Source organism: Fringilla coelebs (genome assembly GCF_963513975.1).
Source record: "Fringilla coelebs genome assembly, chromosome: 28".
Taxonomy (NCBI): Eukaryota; Metazoa; Chordata; class Aves; order Passeriformes; family Fringillidae; genus Fringilla; species Fringilla coelebs.
Genome location: NC_140054.1, coordinates 6,613,551 through 6,627,597, shown reverse-complemented (window position 1 = coordinate 6,627,597; position 14,047 = coordinate 6,613,551). Strand labels below are relative to the sequence as shown.

The 14,047-nt window shown below is 60.3% G+C and overlaps 1 protein-coding gene across 1 annotated transcript; it reads left to right on the top strand.

Moving 5' to 3' along the window:
• The first annotated feature begins 3,954 nt into the window (after positions 1–3,954).
• On the top strand, positions 3,955–9,171 carry TENT5B (terminal nucleotidyltransferase 5B). Its single transcript, XM_084222851.1, has 2 exons — positions 3,955–4,446; positions 8,141–9,171. Exons 1-2 carry the CDS (start codon positions 4,270–4,272, stop codon positions 9,158–9,160), a joined length of 1,197 nt encoding a protein of 398 aa, XP_084078977.1. The 5' UTR covers positions 3,955–4,269; the 3' UTR covers positions 9,161–9,171.
• Positions 9,172–14,047: the final 4,876 nt, after the last annotated feature.

The following is a 14,047-nucleotide window of genomic DNA, read 5'->3' as shown; positions in this document are numbered from 1 at the left end:
CAGCCTGATGTCAGTCATACCTTTAGAGCGAGAGCTCCCCAAACCCAGGCATTTCCAGGATATTCTTGTTTCTGTCTCAAAGGGTGAGTAACATTTTTTAATGAGGGAGGACTAATGATCCCTCCGGGGCTGTGCTGTCACCACTGAGCCACTGCCAAAGCACTCAGTGCTGGGGCCGGGGGGTGGAGGGGCCCCGGCGTGTCCCCCCGGCCCCACGATCCTGGCAGTGATGTCTTTTCCCTGCAGGAACCCCCCGTGCCCCATATTCCCCTCTCCCTCCCGAAGCATTTTTGGACCTTGGTGGTGGCACCAAGAACAGGGAGAAAAGGGACTCTGAGCAGGATGACCTTGTCTTTCCACGGTGTTTATCCCCCTTCCACAGCCCCCATCCATGAGGGTTAAAGATCTGCTGCCTCTGTCCCAGCCAGGAGCAGGGCTTTCCCGTGCCTCAGTTTCCCTCTGTGGTCCAGCACGAAGCCCGGGGTGCAGGGGGTGGCAGGAGGGGAGGGACTGTCCCCATGGCCCCAGACAGGACCGAGAGCCCTCGAGGTGCCCATGAAATCCCTGCCCGAGCGAGCAGGCTGCTCCAGGCTCAGCAGCCTCCAGAGCAGAGCTCCCGGCTGTCCCCAGAGGAGAGGGCACAGCCAGGGTGTCCCGGAGCTGCCACCACCTGCAGGGCACTCGGGCGTCACCCGGGGCCCAGGAACCCGAAGCGAAGGGAGCAGCTGTGCTCCCTGCCAGGCCCCAATTAGTGGCACCCGGATGGGTCATCCCCTGCCAGCGCTGGAAAGGCACAGGTCATGCCAAGAAAAACAGCACGTGGTGTCACCGGGAAGCCACCGAGCCTGGGGACAGGCAGGTCATGCTGCCAGGGGGCAGGATGTCCCCAGCCGGTGGCACCCCAGGGGAGATTCACGGCAGGCACATCAGTGCTGGACCCACGCTGCTGCCGTGTCCCTGTCCCCAGAGCCTGGCGGTGCCGCGTCCCCCCCACTCCCCAGGCAGCATTTTGCAGCAGCCAGGGGAGGTGACAGGTGCCATTCCCGAGCTCTGTGTCACCTGCAGTAATGACACCCTGCGCTCCCTTTCATCCCAGCGCCTCCCGGGCCGCCCCTCTCCGGCAGCATCACTCATCATCCCTCCCAGCATGGGATGTGGCCGAGTCTGGGGGTCCAGGGCGGTGACACAGGGACGCCAGGCTGAGATCAGAGAGCGGCAGCAGTGACACCCCTCGTGCCATGCAGTGGGTGCTCACAACGCCCCCAATGCCACATCCAGCCTTGCTGTGGCCAGCGCGGGGCAAACGCCTCTCTGGAGAGCTGCAGCTGGTGGCACTGCCCCGGGGCGGCCAGCGAGGAGCGGTGGCACCGCTGGGCCGGGCTGTGTGGGAGTGAGCGGGGCTGGACAGCGAGCTCGGGTGCCTGGGAGGCGTCCAGGAGCTGTGTTTGCCCAGGGAGGATTTGGACAAGGCCGTGGAGACGGACTCCACCTCCTAAACCCACAGGGGCACGTGGACACGGGCATGTGCGTGGGGATGGCAGCGTGGGCGTGGGGACGGTGACGAGTGTGGGACAGCAGCAGCTGCGCTGGGGACAGCGGGTGTTTGGCCAGGGATGGTGGCTTTTGTGCAGGGGGATGGCTGGACTCTGCCTGGGGACGGTTTGTGCCCTCCTGGGGACGGTTCGTGCCCGCCTGGGGACGGTTTGTGCCCACCTGGGGACGGTTCGTGCCCACCTGGGGCAGCCCCGCGCAGCGCTGCCCGCACGGTGACAGCTGCCGCGGGCACGGGGACACGGCCAGCCCGGGACACGGCTGACGTGAGCACGGTGGCGCTGCCGTGGGAGCGGGGCACCGGCGTGCCCCCACCCCGCCAGCAGCGCTCCCGGGGCGGCTGCGTGACGTTGGTGGCTCCGGGAGCAGGGCTGGGTCCCTGCTGCTTGCTCAGGGAGTTGGCTCACGCCCTGCTTAATGCCGAGTGGGACGGAGCCGTCCCACGCGCGTCACGGAGTCCCCGAGGTCCCTTCCCTGCAGGCTGGAGAGATTTTCACCCACTGCCCCAGTCCCGGCCCGTTGCAGCTCCTGTGCCCCGGTTCCCGCTGCCCGGGGCTGCCCGGGGTCCCCAGCGCCCCGAGGGGCTGCCCGGGGTCCCCAGCGCCCCGAGGGGCTGCCCTTGTCCTGTGCCCCAGCTGGGAGCCTCGTGGGGAGCACCCGGGAGCAGCTTTTCCTCCCGGGGGAGAAGCCTGGTGGAGTCCCACGGGTGGGAGCCAGGGAGCAAAGCACCCCAGCAGGAGCAGCGTCCCGGTGGGGACCCCAGCCCGTGGGAGCCCCTCTGGCTGTCAGTCATCAGGAAATGGGGAGGATTTCAGAGGGAATCAGGGCTCCCCTTCCCTGCTCTCCCCTCCAACCCCAGCTGTGGATGCTCCTGAGCACCCCAATTCCCCCAGTTTCTGCAGCCTGCTCCAGCTTCCAGCAGCCAGCCCCTGGGATGTGGCAGATCTTCCGGGACTGACTTTGCATCTTGGAAGAGCTCTGCAGTGCCTGTCCTGAGGGGGAAGGTCCCAGGATGGATGTTCGGGAGTTTTCAGGGGAGTTCTTGCATCAAACCTGCGCGGGTGTAGAACACAGCCAGCGCTGGCTCAGCTCCTGGCGGGGCTCGGGGCTTCCGAGGAGGGATCCCGGCTGCGAGCAGGAGCCGGGCAGAGGGAGCGGCCGTGCAGGTGTGGGGCTGGAGTCACTCTGTCCATCCCCGGGGCAGCGGGGCAGCCGCTCAGCTCAGCTCAGCTCAGCTCAGCTCAGCACGGAGGGAGGGCCCTGCTGGAAATGCCCGCAGGGTGAAACGCTGAGAGAAATGAGCAGAGGGATGGGGATGGCTGGGATGAAAGGAAACGGCCGGTCAGGGGCTGGGGACACAGCCGGCCTCAGGGAGAGGCGGAGGCTCAGCCGAGGGCTGGGCCACGCTCTGGGATTCGGGGCTGGCTCTGAGCTCCCGGAGCTCCATCAGCCCAGGGGACACACGGGGGCCCTTGAGGCAGGGACAAGGGGCAGGGGGAGCTGGGCGTGCCAGGAGGGGGACACTGAGCTGTGCGGTGACCGACCACGGGTGTCCGTGGGGTGTCACACTGTGAGCATCACTCCAGGAGAATCAATGGGACACCAGCCTGCAGAGCGTGGATGGGCACCAACGGGGCACCAGGGCACAGGGCATCTGTGGGGCACCAGTGGGGCACCAGTGGGGCACCAACGGGGCACCAGGGCACAGGGCATCCGTGGGGCACCAGTGGGGCACCAGTGGGGCACCAGAGCACAGGGCATCCGTGGGGCATCTGTGGGGCACCAGTGGGGCACCAGAGCACAGGGCATCCGTGGGGCACCGGGGGACAAATGGGGCACTGCCGGGGCGCCAGGTCATGGGGCATCAGTGGTATCAGTGGGGTACCAAGGGTGTATCAAAGGGCACCAATGGGGCATCAGAGGGCACTGGTGTGGCACGAGGTGACTCAGTGGGACACCAAGGCCGTGGCCCCACAGGACGCCCCAAGGGTACCTGGGGCCACCCGTGTCTGTCCCTGTCCCCCCGGGTCCCTGGGGCTGTCCCTGTCCCCCGTGTCCCCGTGTCTGTCCCTGTCCCCCGGTGCCCCCCGTGTCTGTCCCTGTCCCCCGTGTCCCCGTGTCTGTCCCTGTCCCCCCGGGTCCCTGGGGCTGTCCCTGTCCCCCGTGTCCCCGTGTCTGTCCCTGTCCCCCCGTGTCCCCGTGTCCGTCCCTGTCCCCCCGGGTCCCCGGGCGCGTGCCCGCCCCGCCAATCACGGCCGGGATTCCCGCGCGCCGCGGGGGCGGGGCTTCCCCGGGCCCGCCCCGCCTCTCTCCCCGCCCCTTTCCCCTCATCGCCGCTTCGATTGGCCCCGGTCCAGTCGCGCTCCTCCCCCTGGGCACGGGCTCGGGCCGGGATTGGCGGGGGCCCGGGCCAATGGGGCGCGGCGCGGGTCCATAAAAGGCGCGGCGGGCCGCGGGCGGGCGCAGCGCTCGGCGGAGCCGGTGGCGGGCGGGGGGCGGCCGGGGTCGGTTCTGTGCGAGTCCCTGCGGGCACCGACCGCGCTCCCGCCGCGCCCCGCGCAGCCGCCCCTCGCCGGCGCCACTCCGGGGGTTGTTTTTGTTTTGTTTTTTTTCCTTCCCCCCTACTTTTAAATTTTCCTCCCGCTTCCCCCCGCACCGGCACTTCCGGCGGGTTTCCGGGCGGTTTCCGGGCGAGCGGCTCCGGCGGCGGCGGGGGCGATGCTGGAGACGGCGGCGGGGCCCGCTGCGGGCGGCGAGGAGCAGCGCGGGAGCCGCTTCAGCGTCCTGACGTGGGAGCAGGTGCAGCGGCTGGACCAGATCCTGGGCGAGGCCGTGCCCATCCACGGCCGCGGCAACTTCCCCACGCTGTCGGTGCGGCCGCGCACCATCGTGCAGGTGAGGGGCCGAGGGGCCGCGGGGCTGAGGGGCTGCGGGCGGGCTCCGGGCCCCGCTGGACTCTGCCCCGCTCCGCCGGGGGTCAGGCAGAAAATAAAAGTGCTGAGGCGGCGATAAGCGGCCCGGCGGGCCCCGAGCCAGCCCGGCCGGGCACCGCGGCCTCCTCCGCGGCCGGTGCGGGGAGCGCGGAGCCGCCGGACGGGTCGGGCTGGAAGGGAGCTTAAATTAACAGCGGGGAATGGCCTCGGGGCCGCAGGGAGCCCGGCACGGCACAGCCCGGAGCCCGCCGAGCGCCCCAGAGCAGCGTCCGAGCGCTGCTCGGCTCCTGCCAGGCTCGGAATTGGGGAAAAGCATCTCGGCCGTGGGCACCTTCCACCGAGCAGCCTGCTCCGGATCCTCTCTGCCCTGCCCTGGCTGCTCCAGGGGGAGTTAAAAGTTGTGCGGGGACTGCCCCCCATCATCCCGGGGGTCGCGGTGGGGCTGGCCCCTGCCAGCAGCCAGCAGCAGTGCCCAGAGCTGGAAGGACCCTCCTGAGCAGCTCACCCCGTCCCTGCAGCTTGTGCCACAGATCCTGCTTAGCTTCCTCCCTCCTTGCCTTGTTCCGGCTCTTTTTGAGTTAATTTATTGTCCTTAAAAGCAGTGAAATGTGTGTGGCCAGGGCAAAAGTGGCTTTTTTTGGCGCTGCTTCCACGAAATGGCTTCGTGCTGGTGGACATGTTGGGCTCGTGTTGGAAGAGGCAGAGTTATTAATTCAAAGGCAGGATCAAATGTCCATGTCCTTTGATTTCTGGGCAGCCCTGGCTGAATTCTCCAGAGCATGCCCGAGACTTCGGCTTGTTCATGAGCTCCTCTTAGTTTAACCATCAAGTAATAACTGTGTTTAATATTAAACTAACAATGTAGCTCGAATGAGCTGATGCATATTCATATTTGGGAGGCGACTTCATTCCTCAGTAATGACTCATCAAATGTAAAATCGGGCATGTTGGCTTCTAATTAAAAAGCCTATTCACGGCGCTAAGACCCAACCGGCTTTCACAATAACCGGGATTTTGGAGCCTCAGCTGCTTGAGAAATAGTCAGAGTGAAGCCGGGAAGACGGAAAGGTGACATTTGAAAGGCTGGTCTGGGATTCCTCGAGTTGCTGTCGGGGGCAGCAGCGCTGGGTTCGGCCGCCGTGGGCGGAATTGTGAGAGCTGCAGCAGGAGGCTGCCCGGGCTGGGGCAGCCCCAAAGGCTGCAGCAGCCGGTGGAGCTGCCCAGAGGATGCTGCCAGCAGCAGCAGCCTCCAGCACGGGATAGCTGAGGGCTGTAATTGTGCCCGGCCGTGCTGGCAGAGCCTGTGTTTAGGGCTGACTAAGCTGGAACAAGTAACCCAAAAGGCAGTTATTTATCCTGTTGTTGTTGTCGAGGGAGCTGCGAGGCGCAGGTCAGGACGCAGCAGGATTTGCTCCTGCCTGGCTGTCACAGTCAATTATCCCAACCACACGGAAGGTGAGCTGCTGTTTTGGGAAGCAGGTCAGCAGCTGCATAACCCTGCAAATATCCAGCCCTCTGGGGGAAAATGCAGCCCTCAACCCACTGCCTGCAGCCAGGGGGGATGAGCCCCGGGTGAGGGCTGGTGGGTGGAAGCTCCCAGGGAGTGGCAGAGTGCTCTGCTCCCTGCTGCTGGGCAGGTTGGAGACTCCTGGGATGGTTTGAGAAGGCACTGACTGGAGCAATTGGGTCTTTTCCCTGTTTTCTGAAGATATCTGACACAGGCAGCCTGGGCAACTTGAGTGACTTGGAGCCTGTGGGCCTGGAACGCCGCAGGTCCTGAGCTGTGCCCAGAAAGGGGTTAAGCAGATGTTCTTCGGGGTTAGGAAATTAATCTGGAACGAGATCTTCTCCAAGCACTGGGCCCAGCTCTGCATCTAAGGCTTTGTGACCTATATCTTGTCTCTCTGAGCCTGGGAGCAGCCTCTGACTGCACGAGCAGTGCTGGAGCCATGCCCTGGGTGAGTGACTCCAGCTGGCAGCAGGGGCAGGCCAGCAGCTCCCCTGGGTGATGCTTGCTCACTTTGGGGCAGCAGCCCTCTGTGTCTTTGAGGAGCACATCCATCTTTTCAAACTGCCTGCCCTGGAAAACAGCTTCTTTCTCTGGCTGGGCTGGTGTGGCCTGGGCTCCAGGGTGAGCAGCCCCTGGTTCACTGTGGCCTGGCATGTGACAGTCACCTCAGGCTTGGCGAGGAGCCCGGCTGTGTTTCCAGCCCAGCAGGGGTGGCTCATGCAGGGAGAGAGGGGAAGCACCACCAGGGAAGCTGCCTTGTGAGCCTTGACAGCCTCCCAGGTGTGCAGACAGCGGTGGGTTTGTTCTGGGATGTGTTTGGGAAGGCAGCAGAACTTGCTGGTGGCCCTTGGCACGGTCACCGAGGGTTCCCTGCTGCAGTCCCCGACCTTTTCTGTGTTCTTCCTTCCAAAGAAAACCTGTTGAGGGGCAGTTTACCTGCTGCTGGGATCAGATCTGCCACGCTTCTGATCTCCCCCAGCACTGCTCAGGCCCAGGGCAGCCAAGAGGGTTTGGCCCTTGTAATGCAGCCTGGAATTGAAATTCACCTTTTGGGCAGTCAAAATGCAGAGTTTGTGGGGCCTCTCAAACTAGGGCAGGCTCACAGGACCCAAGGGCCCAGTCAGACTGGCTCTTGATGATCTAATTTGTCCATTTGTCTCCCAAGCTTCAGCTCTTTCAAGCCATGGCCTTCCTTGCTCTAGGCTGGCTGGTTGGAACTCCCAGAAAAATGGGAAATGGCTGGAGGGGAACACGAAAGCAGGATGAGAGGATGAGATGTGGGAAGAGCTTCTGCTGGAAGGTGCAAACCTAATCTTCCCGGGATCTTTGAGCTGAGTTAAACTCAAATTATAAGCTGGTGTCCAGATAGTTTATTTTATGGTCTTGGGGGTTATTTTAGCCTCCTACTTGTTAAGTAATCAGGCAGGTGATTCAGCTTCCCAGTAAATGAACAAAGCTTTGGAGGGGCTGCTGGGTGTGCCAGGCCTGAGCAGGCAGCATTAAAATCACCGGAGTAACACCCGTAAGATGAAAGCTGCCTCTTGTGCTTGATAGCACGCCAAGCTCAGCACGAAGCTCTGACACACTGGAAATTGTTAGGATACACTTACTAGTTGGGACATGAACTTGCATACGCCTGGCTGGGGCTTTTGAGCTGCTCTGGCATCTTGATTTGCCTTTAATGAATCTTGACAGGCCAGAGGGATGGCTAAAAGGAGTGAGCCACCCTGATTAAATCCACAGGGACTGCTGCAGACTGTGCTGCCACCTCCTCTTTGGGGTCACCCTGGGGTCGACTGGTCTTGGCTTGGTCACTGGAGCTGGGAGGGGACGTAGAGGACAGAGACCACCCCAAAAAATGGGGTCAGGAAGGCTCTCCAGGCCCGACTGGGGAAGGCAGGGAGAGCAGAAGAGCTGATCATGGGCAGTCAGATCTCTAATGCCAGGGAATAAGTGAAGGAGAGCCACCCCCAGCTGCAGGCAGGACTCGGGATGCTTTCCAAAGTGACCTATTTCCAATGGATTAGCTTTTTATTTTACTGTCTTGCACTGGAGTGACCCGCGTAGGCGCTGGGAGGGCTCCTGCCGCCCCCAGGCTGCTCCGAGAGCTCCCTCCTGCCTCTCACTGACTCTGTCTCTGTCCCAGGTCGTCCGTAGCCGCCTGGAGAAGAAGGGAATCCCAGTGCACAACGTCAGGCTGAACGGCTCGGCAGCCAGTCACGTCCTGCACCAGGACAGCGGCCTGGGCTACAAGGACCTGGACCTCATCTTCGGGGTGGATCTGAAGAGCGAGGACGTTTTCCAGCTGGTTAAAGATGTGGTCATGGATTGCCTGCTGGACTTCCTCCCCGAAGGAGTCAACAAGGACAAGATCACGCCCATGACCCTGAAGGAGGCCTATGTGCAGAAGCTGGTGAAGGTGTGCAACGAGACCGACCGCTGGAGCCTCATCTCGCTCTCCAACAACAGCGGCAAGAACGTGGAGCTCAAGTTCGTGGACTCGCTGCGGCGCCAGTTCGAGTTCAGCGTGGACTCCTTCCAGATCATCCTGGACTCGCTCCTGCTCTTCGGGGAGTGCTCGGAGAACCCCATGGCCGAGAACTTCCACCCCACGGTGACCGGGGAGAGCATGTACGGGGACTTCGAGGAGGCCATGGAGCACCTGCGGCACCGCGTCATCGCCACCCGCAACCCCGAGGAGATCCGCGGCGGGGGGCTCCTCAAGTACTGCAACCTCCTGGTCAGGGGCTTCAAGCCCAAGTCCGAGGTGGATATGAAGGCCCTGCAGAGGTACATGTGCTCCAGGTTCTTCATAGACTTCTCTGACATCGGCGAGCAGCTGAGGAAGCTGGAGGGCTACCTGCAGAGCCACTTTGTGGGCATGGAGAGCAACAGATATGACTATTTGATGACCCTGCACAGGGTGGTCAACGAGAGCACGGTCTGCCTCATGGGACACGAGAGGAGGCAGACCCTGAACCTCATTGCCATGCTGGCCGTGAGGGTCCTGGCTGAGCAGAACATCATCCCCACGGTCACAAACGTTACCTGCTTCTACCAGCCGGCCCCTTATGTCAGTGAAATAAACTTCAACTACTACGTGACCCACGTGCAGCCCTTCCTGCCTTGCAATCAGTCTTACCCCACGTGGCTTCCCTGTAACTGAGCCAGGACAAACTCCAGGGTCTGTCCTCCAAGGTATTTCCTTGCCTTGGGGGGTTGGGAGGGTGGGGAGGGGGAGCAAAATGAAACCTACCGACCTTCCTAGAACTGCAACAAAAGGAAACTTCCTGGACTCCTGCTTGAGTGTCTCGTTCCTGGGATCATTGGGACGAGCCTTGTCTGCTGTACACTGTGATGGGAAGTGCAGTGTTATGGAAACGAGTCCCTATGGAATTGTGGAGGCAGTGGGGTGGGTGGGGTGTGTGAGGGGAGACTGTAGAATTACGCTAAGGTAGAGCTGCACTGCCCTGAAATGGATCTGAATCGTGGTTTGTTTTTTTTTTTAGTGCAGGAGGTGTTATGGGTGTGCAAACTTGTGGTTTCTGCCGAGAGAAGCCAGGGTGGCTAATTCCTTTGAAGGACCAAAGAATCCTGTTTAAGTGCCTGTAACAATATAAACACAACTGTACTGTAAACCTTTATTATTTTCTGCGAGGGCTGATGGCCCAGAGCTCGAGTGGGGAATGTCTGAAGAGGAAAATGTTTCTGTCGTGGGTGGGGAGGGTCGCAAGATCATTTCTTAGCCTGGCTGAGGCCAGAGCAGGTTCTGTGTGGCTGAGGGGTTTGGGCATGACTTGCTGCCTGTGAAGGACCAGCTGGAGCCAAGAGCTGCCAAAGTGGGGCTGCCTAACCCAGGGGGTTGGAAATGTTTGAAACTGGGAGCACTGGGAGGGGGGAGTGCATGGTGGAAAATGCTGTGCAGGGCTTGCTGGAAAAAAGGCAGCAGGGACCTACACTTGGATTTCTGAATTTCTTCAAGCTCCCAAGTCTGCAGTGCCAAAATATAGTGAGGCAGATGATTTGTCCAGGAGCCTGCCCCAGGCTTCCATACCTAATCCTGTTTTTTCTAGGGGAATTTGAAATGCTGCTCTTCTGATTTTTTTTTTTTTTTTTTTTTTTTTGGACATGCAGTGTGATTTTAATGCACAAAGCCACAGGCCGGCTGGGCCATGGGGAAGGTGAGGCTTGTCCTTTGAAGCACAAACCATCCAGGTCACTGGTCAGTCTGTCACTGTGTCCTCCAGGGAGGTGGACAGACCTCTTCCTCCTGGGGATCATCCCTTGGGCAGGTCCTGTCTCCAAAGCAGCCCATTCCCAGCTCTGTGATTCCCTATGCGAGCCACTCATAGCATTTGAAATTCATTCTCTAGCTAGAAATGGAGCCTGGGGGCGGAAGGGGGAGTGAAGTTAGTTGGCCTTAGGGAAAAAATGTCTTCTGAGCAGACCCTCTGGTGTGTGGAGGGTTTGGCTCTCTCAGTCCAGTGTGGCTTTGAAGCCGTTGAGTGTCCAGAGCACACAGGTTTTTCACGGAGGTGCCTGGGCTGCCGTGCCCCAGAGGTCTCAGGTTTCAGTGGGCAGGCAGCAGGCATTCCCTAGGGATCTGCTCGGGAACACACCGCGGCTTCCTGGTGCTGCCTCCGGGGCTGACCCACTCCGGTACCTTTACTAACTTGTGCTTTTTTGGTTTTTTTGTTTTTGTGACAAAACTGTAATAGCCGGGCAGATTGAAATAAAGACTAGATCCTTGGAATGTGTATAGCCAGATTGGTACCTTTTTTGGGGTGGGGGCAATGTGGATGGGGAGTCAGGGGGTGGGGGTGGCTCTTCCCCCGGCATCAGCTGCAGCTCCCTGCCCCCGGAGCTGGGGGAGTGGCACTGGCCCCGTGCTTGTTGCAGGTTTTAGCTGCCTCCTGCAGCTCGGCTCAGCCTTGGTGGCAGTCCCCAACTCCCCAGAGCCTCATCCCTGTGCTGGGAGCTTGGGACTTCCCTTGCAAGGTCAGACTGGTTGGGGCTGCTCTTGGGAGCCTGCCTGTGCCACTCCCGTGGCTTCGAGGAGGATGAGATTTCTTTTTTCTTGCATTTGAAATGGAACATAGATGCCATGTAGCATGTTTTTTACAGGCTGCTCCTGCCCACAGACACACTAAACTGAGATTCCCTCCTTCCCTTTGAGGTGTCCAAACAGATCCCCTACAGCCAATAGCTCGACAGGGCGACCTACCATTGAGATTGCACTTTGGATTTATGGAGTGTGTGTGGTGGGACTCTTGTGAGTGGCTTGAACCTGAATTTTTCTAGACCTTGCAGTGATACTGTGCTGCCTCCTGTGAGGGGGCAATTGGAAGATTCCAGTAGCTTGAATGGCACTTGATTTCTTTTTTTTCGTTGTTTTGTTTGTTTTAAATGTCTTTTTTTTTTTTCCTACACCTGTATCACTTGTCATGCAATGGGCTTGACATAGACTCACTAGATTCTTTAGAATCTGTTACGAATAAATACAGTGTATTCAAATTTGTTGGATTATTTTTATTTGCTTGTCCATTTGGGTGGTGTGACCAGGAGATGACCTGACCCTGTTCCCACCAAAAGCCAGGCTCAGAACCAGCTGGGCAGCTGGAAAGGGGCAGGCTGAGCCCCTGGTCTGGATCTGCCTGAGTCCAGAGCAGCTCTGTGCCCTGAGAAGTGCTGTGGGTGCTGTCAGGTCCCTCCTGCAGCTGGGGGAGGTTTCTGTGTTCAACACTGTTCTTTGGAGTTGTGAATTTTGCCTTTCCCTGCTGCTGCAGGGGGAGGGTGGCTGGGCTGGCAGCTGGTGCCCGTGGTGGGGGTGGCACCAGGACCCTCCCTGCTGGCTTTGCATGGCTCCATCCCCAAGAGGTGCCTGCAGCCCTTGGGTTGGTTCTGGTGTGTGGCTGACCCACCTGCAGGCTGCTTCCTCCTGGAGGAGGAGAGGCTGAGCTGGGGAGGGCTGTGTCCCGGGACAAGCTGTGTGCTGGGGGTGACAGGGCTGGCAGGGCTGTGTGCTGGGGGTGACAGGCTGGCAGGGCTGTGTCCCAGGACAAGCTGTGTACTGGGGGTGACAGGGCTGTGTCCCAGGACAAGCTGTGTGCTGGGGGTGACAGGGCTGTGTCCCAGGACAAGCTGTGTGCTGTGGCTGGCCCGGCTGGCAGCTGGGTGCAGCTCCTCCAGCCCTGGCTGCCCTCCCGCCCAAGATGAGGTTTCATTTCCCCCTGTCAAGCTCCAGGCAGTTCTGGTTCCACTGCAACAATGGAGCTGACGATGTGCCAGTCCCTCTTTGGGACAGACTTGCTGGCTCTGCATCTCCAAATCTTCACAGTCCTGGGCCAAAGCTTCCCTCTGACAGCAGGGCTGGGCTGTTCTTGCTGGGCTGGCACTGTCACAGTCCCTGTCCCTGCCTGGGCTGGCACTGTCACAGTCCCTGTCCCTGCCTGGGCAGGCTCTGCCTTTTGCAGGGCTCATTTCTCTGCAGACCTGCTGGGTTTAGAAATGTTTCCCTCCTTCTGGCCCAAACCCAGCATGATCTCCTGCCTTTTCCAAGCGTGTCTCACGTATGGAAGCAGCTCTGAAGTATCTTAGTCCCTCAGCTGTCTCCTGTGTGGGTGGCTGTTCTGCTGTGGGTGTGTGGTGAATAAGCTGCCTCTGGATTTGTGACCCTGAGCAGAGCAGCAAAAGCCCTGACAGAGTCGGCTGGGCATTGTTGGGTGGATCAGAGCATACAAAGGGATGTTGGTGGAAAGTACTCGTTGTGATCAGAAAGGAGCTATCAATGTTTACAGCCCAGATTCCCATCCCTCTTTTGTTAATTGTCAAATAAAAAAAAAAAACCCCTATATATTTTCTCACAGCCTGTAGTCTGTCATTATTTTCCTCTTTGAGCAGAGGGGTGATGGATCAGCCAGGATGTGCCTGAGGCTGTGCAGGGTGAAATCCAGGCTCAGGCGCTGCTGCAGTGCTCCCCTCAGCCCGGCTCTGAGGACAGGGGTGGCTGTTCCTTCAGGGCTGTCAATGCAGCCCCCACGTTCAGCCCCGTGGCCTGGGCAGTGCCCAGCTCGTACCTGGACTGGGAGCAGGGCTGGTGGCACGGTGGCACGGGGCTGAGCCCGCTCCAGGCTGCGGGAGCATCCAAAACCACCCGGCCTTGCAGAGCAGGAGCGCTCTGGGGCTGCCTGCGGCTCTTGCAGCTGCAGCTTTTTCTCCTGGAAGGACACCTGGCCGTGCTCCAAGCTCACTGAAACGGCAGGAATTTGTCTTGACTCCAGCATGCAAGAAGCATCTTGCTGCAGCCCTGCTGCCTCCAGCCTGGCCCGCTGCCCAGGGTGGCACCAGCTCCGTGCGGGCGGCTCGCTAGACCCAGCACGGATTTCCATTTCACTTTATCTCTCTAGCGAGCTTTTTCCTTGCAGCGTGCCAGCGTTTCTCCCTGGCTGCCCTCCTCCTCCTCCTCGTCCCGGGTGTGAAGGCTGCTCCTGGGGCTGCAGCAGAGGAGAGAACAGCCTGTCTGTGTGGCTCCCCTGGCCATTTAGAGCCGCGCTCGGGGCTCGGCGCCCGCTGCCAAGCACGGGACAAACGCTCCATTGATGTGTCCCTTCCCCGAGGGCTCCCGGGCCGGGCTGGGCTGCCCGGGGCTGGCACAGCCCCTCTGCCGTCTGCCCTAGGATGGCACAGGGCAGGCTGAGGGTGAGGATTCTGCTCTGTCCCTGACTCTGATCCCCTCTCCCAGCCCTGCTGCCAGACCACCTCAGCCTTTTCTGCTCCACGGAGGGTTTGAGCTCCTGCTGGAACTGTGGAATACCCTGCCTTGGAATGGAGCCGCACAGAGCATCAAGGACAGCCCCAAGTGTGCTTCTGAGAGTTGTCCAAACCCTTCCTGACCTCAGTGCTGTGACCACTTCCCTGGGGAGCCCGTTCCAGTGCCCAGCACCCCTGGGTGTAGAACCTTTGTGTGCACAGGCAGAGGAACCTTTAAAAAGCTTTTTCCCCCCTCTGTACATGGAGTATTTGTTCTGTTCAGCTCTAAACACAGGTTGCCACA

Bases quoted from the DNA above. Each gene is read 5' to 3' on its own strand.
- TENT5B (XM_084222851.1), top strand. From the start codon at position 4,270: ATGCTGGAGACGGCGGCGGGGCCCGCTGCGGGCGGCGAGGAGCAGCGC. The intron at 4,447-8,140 runs GTGAGGGGCCGA...TCTCTGTCCCAG, and splicing joins GGCCGCGCACCATCGTGCAG to GTCGTCCGTAGCCGCCTGGA.